This window comes from Sminthopsis crassicaudata, chromosome 1 (genome assembly GCF_048593235.1).
Source record: "Sminthopsis crassicaudata isolate SCR6 chromosome 1, ASM4859323v1, whole genome shotgun sequence".
In the NCBI taxonomy this organism is placed as follows: domain Eukaryota; kingdom Metazoa; phylum Chordata; class Mammalia; order Dasyuromorphia; family Dasyuridae; genus Sminthopsis; species Sminthopsis crassicaudata.
The window spans coordinates 546,851,260-546,867,459 of NC_133617.1; the positions used below are offsets into that span (position 1 = coordinate 546,851,260).

The 16,200-nt window shown below is 35.8% G+C and overlaps 1 protein-coding gene across 1 annotated transcript in view; it reads left to right on the top strand.

Moving 5' to 3' along the window:
* Window positions 1–3,622: 3,622 nt before the first annotated feature.
* The window catches only part of TRIM36 (tripartite motif containing 36), a 59,910-nt gene continuing 47,332 nt past the window's right edge, over window positions 3,623–16,200 (top strand). The window contains 2 exon segments of the mRNA XM_074281993.1: window positions 3,623–4,062; window positions 7,802–8,039. Of these exon segments, the coding sequence (XP_074138094.1) occupies window positions 4,036–4,062; window positions 7,802–8,039 (265 nt within the window). The 5' untranslated portion in view covers window positions 3,623–4,035.

A 16,200-nucleotide genomic window follows, 5' to 3' on the forward strand; every position in this document is an offset into this window, starting at 1 on the left:
TTAATTTTCAGATACCCCTATTTTTATTTCTATTTTAAAAACATGGGGACATGATCAGGCAGAACTGTTTTTGCTAATAGAAATACTTGAACAATTCTTATGAACCAGAGAGATAGCTTCCCTTCATTAGGAGAAGGGAACAATGTAGACAACAGCCTTAATACTAGTTGTCATTTACAGAGAAAAAGCTGAAAGATATTATGGAATTCATCTTGTTCAACCTTCTCATTTTACAGATGAGGAAATTGAAGCCTAGAGGTGATTTATCCAAGGCCACCCAGACAGTTATTGGAAGTTCCAGAACTAGAGAACCCAGGTCATCAGCACTGCCAGTAGTCACAGTGCCTAATCGTATCTCTTTTGGAGACCTAATCTTGGAAAAAAGGAAAAAAGTAAGCAATGAATAACAGCACATTAAACTTCCACACTATTTAATCAACCTAAATCAGACAATAGTACCACATGTTAGCTATATATTAAATTCCTATGTTGCAGATGAGGTTCTTGCAGATTCAGGTTCTTCTGTACTTCAGTTTTGATATTGGGATGACTCAATCTACTTGTAGAGCATATGACATTTAACAAAAAGAAGTATACTTAAGCCATAACAATGAAAGACTATTCAGTGATGCAATTTAGTTATATGTTGCACCCCTAAATTTCTGTTGTCTATTTTTGTTGCCACTCGGAAATTTTGGAGAGCAGGTTTTTTGTTTTTGTTTTTGTTTTTTTTGTTTTTGTCTTGTTTTGAGGCCACCAGGAAGCCAAGTCAACAGCCCAAGTCTTAGTATCCTGAACCAATTAAGTCTCAATGAAGATTTCATTACATTTTAAAGAATAATTAGTTTAGCTTACCTGACAAGTATTGCCCTTATCACATGATACATGTTTTTAAAAAGCATATAAAATGGAAAAAGTATGATGTATTTTATGTTGATTGGTTAGATTAAATAGTCTTCACTGCTGCTTCGATTTAACAAGCCTGGTAAGGGTTGAGAGAACAAGAAAATGAAACTAGAGGTAAAGAAATGCCAAGTAAGTTTTTATTTATGTGAACTAAAATATTAAAATGAGTACAGAGAGTACTGGAGTAAAATATACTTAAATAAGTCAAATAGACATGTAATCTCTTAGATGTCACTCTTTCTAGTAGTATAGACCATAACTGCACCCAAACCTTCTGAGTTGGTCTTTATTGTTGTGGTATTTAAAACTTCTGTTTTTCCCTTGACCTACCCACTGAGGCCCCTAATCCTGCTTATTCTTTCCAGTTATCCCTAATTTTCATAATTTCTCTATTTCCAAAGCATTGTCATTTAGAAATCTGATGTTCATAGAACTAGAACTGATCTGGTCCAACCTTTTATTTTATAGATGAGATAATTGAGGGCCCCAAAAGTATGGTGATTTACCAAGGTCACATGGGTAATAAATGTGAAATGTGAAATTTGAACTTAGAATCTCTGACTAATACCAGTGTTTATCACTGTCATATCTGAATTAGTGTAACTAGTGACTAGCCCCAAATACTTCTTGAGCAGTTTCTATATACCTAACACAGTGCAAAGGAATGGTTCTGGCACACAAGTAATTTGGAAGACAAAATAAAACATATGAATCAAATGTTGAAGAAAGTATATACTATTTCAAAAGTCTTTCTTGACAGCATTCTGCCTCAATGCTCATATCTAATTAGTTGCCAAGAATATCTTTTGCATGTGAATCTTTCTCTCCATTCATACAATCATCAGGCTTACATTATCTCTCACCTAGATTATTACAAAAGCCTCTTTTTAAAAAAAAATTAAAGCTTTTTATTTACAAAACATATGCATGGGTAATTTTTCAACATTGACCCTTGCAAAGACTTCTGTTCCAAATTATACACCTCCTTCCTTTCTCCCCCTCCCCTAGATGGCAGGTAGTCTAATACATGTTAAATGTGTTAAAATATGTTAAATACAATATATGTATACATATTTATACAGTTATGTTGCTGCACAAGAAAAATCGGATCAATAAGGAAAAAAACTGGGAAAGAAAAAAAAATGCAAGCAAATGAGAATATTATGTTGTAGTCCACACTCCCCTCCCATGGTCCTTTTTTGGGGTGTAGATGGCTCTCTTCGTCACTGAACAATGGGAATTGATTTGAATCATGTTATTTTTGAAGAGAGCCATGACCATTAGAATTAATCATTATATAGTCGTCTTGTTGCCGTGTTTAATGATCTCCTGGTTCTGCTCAGTTCACTTAGCATCAATTTATGTAAGTCCAGACTTACTGAAATCATCATGCTGGTCATTTTGTACAGAACAATAATTTCCATAACATTCATATACCATAATTTATTCAGCCATTCTCCAATTGATGGGCATCCACTCAGTTTCTAGTTTCTGGCCACCACAAAAAGGGCGGCCACAAACATTTTTGCACATACAGGTCCCTTTCCGCTCTTTAAGATCTCTTTAGGATATAAGCCCAGTAGTAACATTGCTGGATCAAAGGGTATGCCCAGGCACAATAGCCTCTTAAATGGACTCTGCCTCCCCTTTCTCCTTTCCCTCTAATACTTCCCACAGCTTCTAGGAATCTTCAATGAGGGTATTAGAAAACAAACACCTTTTCACAACTGAAATTCAGTGATCCACTACATCATTATCAACTTAAACATGAATTGAAATGGAGAATGGAGAGATTATATGAAGTCCAGAGTTCTTAGGAAGACCAATAACAAATGTCACACCACCCTCTTCTCCAATCTTCCCCCCCCCACCGCCCCCCCCCATTCCACATCCCTCCAAAAAAGAGAATGGTAGCTCCTCCACCTAATCTAGGACTTCAGAAAAGGACTGTAAAAGTGGGTCGAACATAAAGTCTACGTTAAAAAGTGAAAAAAAAAAATGGGGTCTGTTTTTGGTGAAGAAAGGAGCGTCTCAGACGGTGGTGTTGGAGTCTCTCCTCTTTGATCGTTCTACTAGTCTACGTGACGGTGCCCTCCGCATTGAAAAAGTTAGGGGCACCCTTGGGGGAGGGGGAGGGGGAAGCAGGAAGCGGACTCGGAATAAGCAGTTTTCCGAAGAGACGGGGGGGGGGGGGGGGGGGGAGGGGGGCAGGATGATTGGCTTGCAGGAGGGTGGGGAGAGAGGCGGCGGGGAGAAGTCTTAGTAGATGTAACCTAAACTAATATCTAGAGCTCGTCTTAGTCCTGATGGACAGCTCCAAGCTCCGGAAAAGATCCAAATTCCAACCGCAGAGCTACTGGGGAGGGAAAAATCCCAAGCTTCTCCTCCTTTGCGGTCCCGTCCTTTCTTCCTTCTTTTGGCTTTCCACCGTGAAGGGGGAAATGCCCTATAATAAATAATCTTGGGGGGAAAAGAAAGGAGAAACTAAACCGGACTTCCCTTTTATCCTCCGTACCCCAGTTCCACTTGCAAGGAAGGCAATCGGCTCCCAGAGAGTCAACTAGGCTTTAAGCCGCCCCGCCCTCATTATGCGGTGGGGTGCTGGTTGCCTAGGCGACCGGAGAGCTTACCCCACCTCCTCTTCCAGCCCCTCCCCTGGTCGACCATCCCAAGCTCTTTCTCCCTCGCCCCCTCCCGCCTCGGTCGCAGAAGTAGCAGTCAGCTACAGGCTACAGTCATCGCCCGGAGCTGGGGCTCTAGCTGGCAGCCCGACCCGCCGAGCTAGCTTCGAGTTCTGCGCTCCCGAGGCAGCTCCACTTCCCTTTCTTCCCCACTGCCCTTTCCCACCTCCCGCCACCCCCGCCCCTCCTTGCGTCACTCAGGACTCATCCACTCCCCAGCCTATCCCCGCCTCTCCACACCTTAGACTGACCTACTACGAGATCCTTTACCGGGCCTCGCCCTCTTTCCCCCATCCCCAGTCTCGGAGTCTGGCTCTTCTTCTCCGTCCACGCGTGTTCAGCCTCGCGCTCTGGGCTTCGCCCTCCACGAGCGAACCCTCCCCCCATCTGGCACCGGTCCTATAGCCCTGCGCGACCTCCCTACATGACACCCGGCTGAGGGGCGGCGATGGAGGGAGACTGTGTTGAATCGCTAGTGAGTATGCCCTTCTTTGAGGAGCCGCTTTCTGTGGAAGCCATGGCTGCCGCACGGAGTGGAGGAGGCTCCGTCCCACCTCACACCTCGGGTGGGGCGGCATTGGTGGGACGGCCGGAGTACGTCTTGGGGAGCTTGGGCCGCTTCTCTTCCATTTCCCTTCCGGTGCCCGTCGGGGACCAGCTCACCTCTCCTTCCCGGGGAGAGGCGTTCCCGGCGCCGGCGCTGCTCGCCCTACCACACCCTCTGGCGGGGGCGAGCGGCCGCCGGACCTCCAGCCTGGTGGCGGGCTCCAACCCTGGGCTCTGAAGCCGGAGGTGGCCGCTTCCTGGGACCGCGAGGATGAAAGCACTGACAGTGCCGGCGTGGGGGAGAGAGCGGTGCGAGGGGTGGGGACGCCTCGGGACCCTTGGCGCGGCTGGGATCTGGATCCCTCGTTTTTTGGTGGAGGAATCTGTATTTGAGCACCTTTAAATAAATAAATCAGATTTTTTTTTGACCTTTTTGTGAGCAATATGAGCCGGATGAATTAATTACAGAAAATGCGGCTGTTGTCAGCTCGCACCTGCTGTAATGTTTGATCTATCGCTTAGCCGTGTCTAATAGCTGCTTTGGGTGCGTTTTATTGGAGACATCTCGCAAACTCATTCTGCCCAGATTCCCACTAGAATTCACCACTGCCTATCCTGTTTGTCTCAGCCAGGCTTAGCGGGCAGAGATGCCAGAGCCACCGCTGGGGAGGGCGGAGAATAGCTGTGGCGGGAGGACGGGCGATTATAAAGAACAACAATAGCTAACACTTATATAGCTCCTGCTGTGTGCCAGGCCGAGCGCGCTACACTTCTTATCCTCGCGAGCCCCCCCAGCAGCTCTGGGAGTGAGGAGCTGTTATCCCATTGTATAGATGCTGGAACCGACCCCAGGAGACAGAATCCTGGTCTGAATCTAAGATGACTCATCTTTCTGACTTCAAAATTGGCTTCAGACACTAGCTGTGTGACCCTGGACAAGTCATTTAACCATGTTTACCCCAGGGTCCTCATCTGTAAGATAGGTACTTTGCCATTTTCTTTGCTAACTTAAGTTTCTGTGCCAAGAAAACCCCTAAAAGAGGTTTGACTCAGGAGGAATCAGACTTAACACCTGAGGAAACAGAAAACAGGTTAACTGACTTGTTCTGACTCTGGGCTCCGTCATTGCTCCACCTAACTGCCATATTGGGGAATGTCAAATTAAATCAACGGTAAATTAACAAATCGAGATAATACTTATACTTATCGAGATAATATTTCTAATTGTTGTGATACAGGAGCCACCTGCCAGTGGCTGCTGGAGCTCTAACTCAGCCCTGTGGAATGGCTCTCTTCATGTGAGAGAAGGAGGATGACACAAGGAGACTGAGAGGCAGTTGCGTTCTCCACCTCTCCTCTTCCCTCTGCCTCCAATTTATTTCATTCCCCATCCACAAAGAACATCTTCATAAGTAAAGGCTGCTTTGCGACTCCTTTAAGTGTTATGATTCTCAGCCGGGGAGGTTTCAGAGAATCGACCTGCCCCTTCACCTAGACGTAGTCCTTAACCCTTGTCATTTAAGGAGGGGCTGCATTGTAACAGTAATTTGTTCTGAGGGATCTGTAAATGGGACAAGATTTGTCCCATTGGATAGAATTGTTATTTTTGGATGAGTTACTTAATAAGCCTCTTTGGGTCTCAGTTTACTGATCTGTATAATGAGGTTGGACAGTGCCCTAATTTTTGTGAAGTGAATGAGCTAAAAATGGTTTTTACTTTTTAAAATAAAGTTTTACTATATTTAAAAATAAAAACAATTCTTAGCTCATAGATCTTAGGAAAAAAAGGCAGTGACTGGATTTGGCCTTTGACTCGTAGTTTGCCTGCCTTCTCTTGGACTAGATGGACTTTTAAAGTTCCCTTCCTGCTTTAAATGTAGGATCTTCTGACCATCATGATAAAGAATCATCTTTGAATGTCTTCTAGAAAAAATGAAGTGAGTTGAAATATATTTGTATAATATGTATGATGTATGATAAACTATATATTTGAGGTTTTAAAGTATAAAATTAGCATCAACGCCTATTTCAGGAAGTCAAAACTATTATTCATTGAATCTTTTCTGAAGCTTAATTATTCCTCCATACTCCAAATTCAGTGAGGATGGATTTTATTTAACATCCAAATGATTTAAAAGTAAAATATATCAAAAATATTTGTTGAAAAATCAAGATCCAAGTGATTGTGCTACTCTTTGTTAGTGAATTATTATTTATAATGCTATGTACTTACAGAAGGGTAGCATATGATGTTTTCTTGAAAATATATACATATTATTGTATGGGAATGCCTGCCATCTAGGGGAGGGGATGGAGGGAAGGAGGGGAAAAACTCGGAACAGAAGGGAGTACAAGGGATAATGTTGTAAAAAAAAAAAAATTACCTATGCATATGTACTGTCAAAAAAAAGTTATAATTATAAAATTAATTTAAAAAAAAGAATAATACTGGCACAAAGTATGCCAAAGGCCAATTACATAAAAATGGGATGCTATTATTCATCCAAAACTGCAGAGAGACTATTGTCTTTTATTTTAATAATTGTATCATTTTGATTTGTGGTATCCTTACTAAAATAATTACCTTTTGGCAACAACAAAAAAATATACATATTAAAATTTTGGAGGGTACATCTTTAAAATAATAAACATGAAGCTTATTAGTGCTAATATTATTTGGATGTTATTGATTTTGTAGGGCTATTGAATCTTAGAATTTTAGAACCAGATTTTTACAAGTGAAAAAACTGGTCCAGAAATTAGCTAATGACATGCTGAACAGAAAACATTAAATAGAGCATAAAATCATAGTATTCGATATTTTATTTCTTCATTCTATATAAAAGTGAAACAAAGGACATTCTTATGTAAGGTCACCAAATGTTTTGTTGTATTAATAAAGACTAAAAGTTTTACTAATTGTTTCTATTGAAAATATGACCATAATTTATAAGTCTAATTTTTGTTGTTTTTATTTTTTGTAGACTACTTTAAAAATAAAGTAATTTTTATTTCACTTAGGAATATACAATATATGTATAACAATGGACACAATTCTAGATCTCAGAGATATGTAACTGCAGTATTCAGCCATGTAAAGAGATTTAAAGTAAATTCCTTAAATATTTTAATGGATACAAAAATTATCTTAAGTTTTTGGCAGAGAGAAGCTGAATTTATTGCAAAAAAAAAAAAAAAGAATAGTTTATTCATAGTGCTGTTCATATTGTATCAGTTTGTAATCTCAAGTTTTTGCAAAAGTGTTTTACCAAGTTTTCCTTAAAGTCATGCATATCAACATTAGCTTTATAGTTTGACAATTTATTGGAATTTAGATTATGGTATAATTTATTCTCAATATATTCCTGATTTGTGTACTCAGTCCTTCAACATTACCTGCCTTTGTCTCATTTACCACATTGTGTATTCTTATACCATGAGCCTTGGGGATGGTAAGTTGCTCCTTATAGAGAGGAAGATTCAGATTTATTTTTAAAAATTATGTTCCTTGGTGATTTTTCTGGAAAGATAACTGAAATAGGTGTTTATATACATGCATTTGCATATATATGCATATATGTCTATGAAAATGTGTTATATATAAAATATATTTATCTACAGCTAAGTGTCTTTTTTGTCTCTGACTTCTTTTTCTTCCTTCATTTAAGGTTACTATTAAGAATATTGAACGAGAGCTCATCTGCCCAGCATGCAAGGAGCTATTTACCCATCCGTTGATCCTTCCCTGTCAGCACAGTATCTGTCATAAATGTGTTAAAGAACTTCTTTTACTGACACTTGATGATTCATTTAATGATGTGGCATCAGAGAGCTCCTGTCAAAGTAGCCCTCGGCTTCGGGTCCAGTCTCCTAGTATGGATAAAATTGACAGAATTAACAGAGCAGGTATGTGCCAGAATATCTGGACATTTAGCTTCTGTTCTGACATATGTTGAATGGTAATAGATAGGAAATTTGCATTTCATGATATTTTACTATTGTATCCAAATGAATAATGTTGTTATCAAGGTTTTTTTTTTTTTTTTCTTTTTTTTTCTCCCCTTTAGGATGTCAATTTACACTTGATGAAATATGGTAGTTTTTCAAACTGCTGTGCATTCATTTAACTCATATTGAGTACCACTTTTTGCAAAGCACTCTACTAAGATCTTTGGGACAGGTGATAAAGTTAGGAGAAAATAAATATATGAGTTTTTGAAATTTTCTAACATTTAGAAGTGAAGATAAATATAAACAGGAATTTTTACAAGAGAAAATCATAATTTTTGATCTTCAAATAAATGCTGAGGAATGCATAGAATCAACTACATAGTTGGGTTATTGATAGTTTTGAAGGCTCATATTTGAAGGCTGTAAATCTTTGGTATCATCAATTCCTACTGATCACTTTTGGCCTATTAACTTAATCCCATTTTATTTTTGTGTAGGGGTAAGGATATGATACATGATTTTATTGGCATAGGGAATATCTATGTTAGTAAGCTCCCTTTACAATGAAGGTTGTTTACATATCTGCAGCATATAATTTTAGAGTTGAATAGAACTCTTAAATACTTAAGTGATTTGCCCCAGGTGACACAGACTGTGTGTAATATAGGTGAGAATTGAGCAGAGGTCTCCTTAGCTTCCAGGAAGGTCAGCTCCATCTGCTGCTGCATGATTTTGCCTTACTATATATTTTTCCAAGAACAATAGTTTGAAAACTTGTTTTTATAAATTTGATCACCATATTACTAATGCATTGACACAAACTTCACTTTTTATATTTGGATATTGTGAAAACTGTGATGAATGAAGGAAAAATATATTAGCTACTTTCAATGCATATCATAGTAGAGAAGTTATATCAAACAGTAATCCAATAATTGATTCTTGTTTGGAGCCTTTGAAAGACTTAATTTGGGTCAGGACTGCAGTTAAGAAATGTAGAAGTCCAAACAACAGTGATTAATCTTTTCAGGAAAAATATGAGATTTCTGCAGAAGTGGAATCAATATCAGATTCCCTAATACAGAAGTGAAGATTTATGAGGAAGGGGATGCCAAAGATTCTATATGGGCTTGCTACATCACCCCATGGGGGGGGATACTTGGCTACATGCTTTTCCTTTGAATTTTGCTTAAAAGTTGTGGTCAGCATGCTATCACAGTCAGCCCTAATTGTTCTTTGAAGGGTGTTTAGATTAAAATTTTTCAGTCTAAACAAAAATTTTAGCAAGGAGGTGTGACTTGCCTTTTTATAATTACAAATTAAGCAGATTTCTAGTAGGGTAGCTCTACAGTAGCTCTCTTTTTTTTGTGTGTCTCCTGTCATATAGGGCTTTTTTGTGAAGTATTTTTATGCTTGTATTCTTCACCCGGGGGCAACTGTGTGTGGCAGTGGACAGTGCCAAGCCTGGAATCAGGATGGCTCATCTTCCTGAGTTCAAATCTGGCCTCAGACACTTAACTAGCAGTGTGACCCTGGGCAAGTCTCTTTAACTCTATTTGCCTTAGTTTCCTCATCTGTAAAATGAGTTAGAGAAGGAAACAGCAAATCGCTCTAGTATCTTTGCCAAGAAAATCCAAATCAGGTCACGAAGAGTCGGACACGACTGAAACAACCGAACAACTACGACTACCACCATCTTCACCTACAACCACAACAACAGCCTTCACCTACCCAGTAACCAAGAGTGGCTTATAACTGAGCTATTTTACCATTACAAAAGCAAGGGGTATTTTGAAATTTATTAAAGGTTTGGATGCCAACTGGCTTATTGAATGTATTCTGCATATTTTTTAATTCACCAAAATAAATGTGAACAATGTACAGTATACTGGGACAACTGCTAGAGATATAAGGACAAGTAAGCAACTTTTAATTGTGCTCAAGAATATTCGTTATTTAGCTGGGAGTTCAGATTTACACGGGCCAATATAATGCATCAAGTAAAGACAAATACACCAGAGTAGTAGTACAAGATAACGGGCAGTTAGGTGGTGTCATGGATTGAATCAGCCTCAGATACTCAATAGCTATGTGACCTTGGGCAGATCATTTAACCTGTTTTCTCAGTTTCTTCAACTATAAAATGGGGATAATCTATTCTTACCTTTGAAAATTGTTGTGAAGATCAATTTTGTAAAGAGTTTAACATAGTGCTGGCATATAGTGGGCACTATAGAGAAGGTACCACAGACACTATAATTGTCATTATTATTTTATCAGATAATGTAATCTTTACTTCCCATATGGAAATCAATCAAAATTTCACAAAAAATAGTACTTGAATTAGATATTATTTATATACACATTTTATATTTAAAATTCTTATAGTATGAAGTATACATATATATTTATTTATATAGATTTAAAAATGTAGAATAGTAAATAGATATGTAAACATTCTTTTCAGTGTAGTGCTCCTTCATTACCTGGTTCTTATTGACTGACCAACAATTATTCTCAGGTCAAGCCCCATTTGGCCATTTTTTGGGTCCTGAGTGACTCAGAGTGAATGTAAAAGCAGTTGTTTCTGTTTTGGCCAGGAATTCTTGAGGGTTCTTCCCTTTCCAGATTGATATGTATGTGTGTGTGTGTGTGTGTGTGTGTACATGTACAGAGATAATTTTCTACCTACTTTCTTACCCAGCCTTAATCACTGATTGTGTCTCCTCAGTTAAACTCTGAGACCTGTTAAAGATCTTAGCATATCATAAAGTGAAAGTCTCCCACTGCATTCAGAGTCATCTCTAGCTGTCCTGATCTATATCTCGCCACTGGATCCTATGGCTCTAGAGGAGAAGGGGAGGCTGGTAACTTCACATATTTCTCCCTCACTTAAATTCAGTTTGCTTTCTTGTCCTTCAAGAATGAAGCACAAACAACTTCATTACCAACTTTTTTTGCAAGAAGAAACTACTTTTTATTTTCCTGAATACTTAAGATGGATAGTAAATATTAAGAAAGTTTGCTAACATGAACATTATTGACTAGTCCTATTTTCTATTGTGCTTTCATTTCTATTGAGAATTCTAAGAAAAAGTAGAGAAGGGCACAATAGCAGTAATCAATTTGGAGATCTTTTTAGGCATGACTTTAATAATCTACTTCTGGTAAATCTTGATAAACTGGTTAGAGCCCTCTGATTTTCTGTGACTTAAGAAAGTTGAACAATCCTTAGAGGCTGAGGGAACAGGAATATTGAGATATTCAAATTTTTTAGTTTACACTATCAATTATGATTCTAGTTAGATATTTACTCTTCATTACCTACCTGGATTTATTTTTTGTAGACTTCTCTCTTCAACATATTTAACTTAGCTCTTTAATTTTAAATTTGTCAACTTTCATTTGTGATTAACATGAAATAACTTATCATATCTATCTTAATAGCTTTGCTATTTTTCAGAACCTACCCAACTATTATTATGAATGTTATTGAAAAAAAGTATTAATTATTCACAAAATAGGAAAATTCCAATCACTTAGTGACATAAATATAAGTTCTTTCTGGGTAGAAATGATTATTTTTTATCTTTGATATTCAGGGCCGAGCATGTTGTTTTATATATGTTGGATACTTAATAAATGTTTATTTGAATGAATGAATGTCTACTATATTCAGGGCATTGTAAGTATCAAAGGCAACTTTGTCTTAAAGGATTGTAGTATCTCTGTCATCATGGAGATTGGAAGACAGCATGTAACATTTACAAAACAGTATTTCAACAAACATTACAGATTTATTTAACAATTATTTTGTGTTTGTTTCATGTGGTATAATTGTCAGGTGGTATGCCTATCAGCAACTAATTTTTATATATTTAGCAGCCTCCAGCAGTAGATATTGGAGTCTTTTAAAGTGCTTTACCATAATGTAATCTTAAGTATCAGTATTGTTATTAAACTTATAAAATCTTAGAGCTTGAATAGAATATAAAATAATTAGCTTATAGAATCATAATCTTGAAGATTATCTAGCCTAATATTTTCCAAATTGATTAGTTCATGGAACATACTTGAACCTAAAATATGTTGATGTAAGTCGCAAATGAAGTAATCACAAAATAAAGGGAAATTGTGGGTATTTTAGAATATAATAGAGGAAATTGTAAATATTGCAATTATAAAATTATCTTATAGGTATTTTTATTTCATATATTAAAGGGGAAAATTCATTAACTGTAGATATTTTAAAATAAAACCTCATTTCACATCATGTGGAATATACAGGATGAAACAGACCTAAAGAGGTTGTGTTTTCAAGATCTTACAACCTGGATAGTCTTTCTAAGAGTTGAGTTTCTATTAGAAAAGTCCCTTCTTTCTATGGGTTCTGAAACCATAGAAAGGCCAATATGGCCTTTTGTATGGCTTAAGTATTTTTCGAGTTTCCTTGGAGTTCTTTATCAGTTTTAGGAGGAGACCATATTTAATATGGAGGCCTGTGGAAATCTTAGAGCTGTACTTTACACCAACTTAATAGAATTTTTCTGCTACTGTTGTTTTGATTTTCCATGTGTGGCCTTAAAGAGACTTGCTGAACTAACTTTAGCTTGAAGTAGGCCTTTGGTTCATAAAAATTTTTTTAGGGCTGTTAAAAATTTGTGGGAGAAATATTTAACTTTTCAGAATTTTAAATGGGAAAATTGTATATAAATTGAAATTTTCACTGATTGAAATTAAGTTTGGGAAAAACTAGTTTGCATTATTTTAAAAATATAAAACATTATTATTAGACAGCTAAAAAAAGTTTTTTTTTTCTCTTTCAAATTGTTTAGGTGGGTTCTTTAGGGGAGTTATCTAAATGATTAAATAATGCTGAATTGTATTTCTAAAGTGCTTGGGTTGGGAACTTAGAAATAGTTATATGTTCCTGCTATAGTTTTGTTGATTTTGTTTGATGTGTATAGGGGGGGTGTGTGTGCGCGTGAGCACGTGCATGTATGCATGTGTGCCAAGCAAAAAGAAGCAATTAAAATATTAATATTTTTCTAGCTTAGTAGATAGAAAAGCTTGTGTTTGAGCCTGGGAGATCTGGGTTTAAGTTCTGCCTCTGGCAAAATAACAAAGAGCCAAACCTGCTTTGTGACCCTGGTCAAGCCATTTAATTAATTATTGTTCTAGGCAACTCTCTAAAATTCTTAAGTTGCAGAGAAGGTGCTGACCTAGATTGATAGAGGATTTTTTCCCTCATTGTGAATTCCTTGTGAGAATTTAAATCACAAGTCCATTTCTTAAGCTTAGACTTTTTTTTTATTTCATAGTTTTAGATCTTTATTAATCATTCAACAAATATTTAAGCATTTGCTATTTTCCAGGGCACAGTGTCAAGTGCTAGAAATACAAAGACCAAAAAAAAGAAAAAGAAAAAAGAAAATAGTCCTTGCCCTCAACAAACTTAATTAAATTCTGTCAAGGAAGTCATTTTGTACATATAAAATAATATATAGAACATGTACAAAATGAACATAAGGATTTTTTTTTGGGAATAGGCACTAGTAGCAAGGAAGTGCTCAGTAAAACATTTACTAATGTACTATTATCAGTAGGGCATATACCTCAAATTGCTTTTTTTTTTTTTTTTAAGTATAGGATTAGATTCACAATGATTTTTTATCTCTTCCTATATTCTCTTTTTCTTCAATATCATAGGTATACATTAAACCATTTAGAAAAGTAAGTGCATATATGAGTTCCCTTGCTGCTTATAAGAATATTCAACATACACAATTTAGTTTACATAGAACCCTTTTAGTATCTCTTCTACTGTCTAAAGCAAAATTTATGGGGATAATGGTAGGTAAGGAGAAGGCAGATCTCAAGAGAGAATTGTTTGTGATATTAGGGCCTTATAATGGATTTTCTCTGGGAATGATGAGAATAACATTATTTCTATGAGCAAAGAATTACATCCAGTTCATAAGAGAGCATATGTGAGTCCCCAGTGGCAGCCTAGAGTGGTAGTGGACAAAGTACTTATTTTAAAAAGAAAGGGGATAGCAATCAGTACAAAAGAGAAAAGTGGTAGAAAATAAAAACTTGACAATATTAACCTTAAGTGGGAATGGATTAAATATTCAAATAAAATGAATGATAATGGCAGAATAGTTGGAACTCAATAATATACTTCATACAAGATGCTTAAGAAAAGAAATACAAATGAAATTATGAATAGAACAGAATTTACTACATATCAGGAAATTAAAAAAAAGCAGGAATTGCAATCATGGACTGAGACTACAATGGAAAAAGGAAAATTACATTGTGTTTAAGGCTACTGTGCTCAGTGAAACAATGTCTGTGTTAAATGTGAGTGCACCAAATAACATAGTATCTAAATTCACAAAGTAAAATTTAACTAAACTACAAATAAAAATAGCTAGTAATATACTTATAGAAAACTTTAATGTTCTTCTTAGAACTGGAAAAATCTAACATATAAAAAGGGAAATATAGGACTGAATAAACACTAGGAAAAGTTGGATTTTAGAAAAATTATAAAGTACAGAAGGTCAAAATATCAAATATATTCTTTATGGATATAATAATAAAAATAATAATGGAACACAAATAAAAATATATATCATTAATGGAGACTTATAATGACATTCAGAAAGCGAAAGTGAACAAATTGTAGAGGAACTATCAAAAAATGTTGATCTACATGGATTTACAGAGAAGTGCTACAGAAATTATTTTCAATAATTGAAAAAAGACCCTATCAAACTCATTTTTATGACATATAGTACCAATACCTAATCCAAAAGGGATAAAGCAAAGAAAGAACTATTAGCTACTACAAATAATGAGTATTTATGTAAAAATTTTAAATAAACTACACATTACAAGTAAGTTGAAATTATACCCGGGATACAGTGACATTAAGAATAAAATTAATATAATTTATTACGTTGAAACTTGAGGCTTTAAAGATATAATGCTCATTTAAGAATTAAAAAGCATAGGTATAAGTCATTTTCAATATAAAAAGCACATATCTAAAACTAAAATCACTTGTAAGAAGTTTTTTTCAGTAAGCAAAAATATGTCCCTTTTCTATTATTTGACAATTATAGATATACTAGTGATTATAATCGGACAAAAAAAAAGACATGGACAGTGGTAAAGAAGGACAAAATTTCTAGTTCTGGATGTCTGTCTTAGAAAAGCAAAGGTAATCATCAGTGATGTTGAGACAGTTAATCATTTTAGTAAAGTGGGATACAAAATAGTCTACATCTATAACATTAGCAGAGAATCAGGAAGAAATCATAAAAAGGAAGCTGTTTAAAATAACTATAAAATACATAAAATATGTGGGAGTCAATCTAATAATCCATACTTGAGACTTAGTTATAAGGAATTCTTTAAAGAAATAATTGGAAGGTTATTAATTGGTCATGATTGTTGCCCATAGAATTAAAATGATGCTACTATCTAAATTGATTTAGTAACTTTGGAGTTACTTATACTTTGTACAAATTTCTTTGTACAAATAGTAGCCATTGCTCCTGACTACTTAACAAATTAGCTTAAGTTTTAGAAATAGTCATTGTTTGCACAGATACACACCTCAGTCTTGTCACAAAGGCCCTCCCATATTTCCATCCATTGCAATCATTGCCGTTTTGCTAGTCAGATCAAATTTTCAGAACTGTTTCAATGTGCATTTCTTTTATATGGGAAATATAAACATTTATTTCTTATATTTGTGTTTGATAAAGCATAGCTATATTTATTTGGAAGAACAAAAGACCTTGAAGTATTGAAAATAATGAAAAAAAGTAGGAATGAAGGGGAAATTGAACATACAGAACCCCAATTATATTACCAAATATTAGTAATTACTTGGTGCTATTTTAAAAATTGGAAACTAGATCAGTTAAAAAGAAAGGATAATCAAGAACCAGAAACAATTAAACATACTATCTATTATTCTCTAAATTCAATAATATAAACAACTTGAGAACAAATTCCCCATTCAAATTTCTAGAAAAAGAAACTGAAAGAAATTTGTCTCTAAATAGGTTTACACAAGCATTTCATGTCATGTACTATA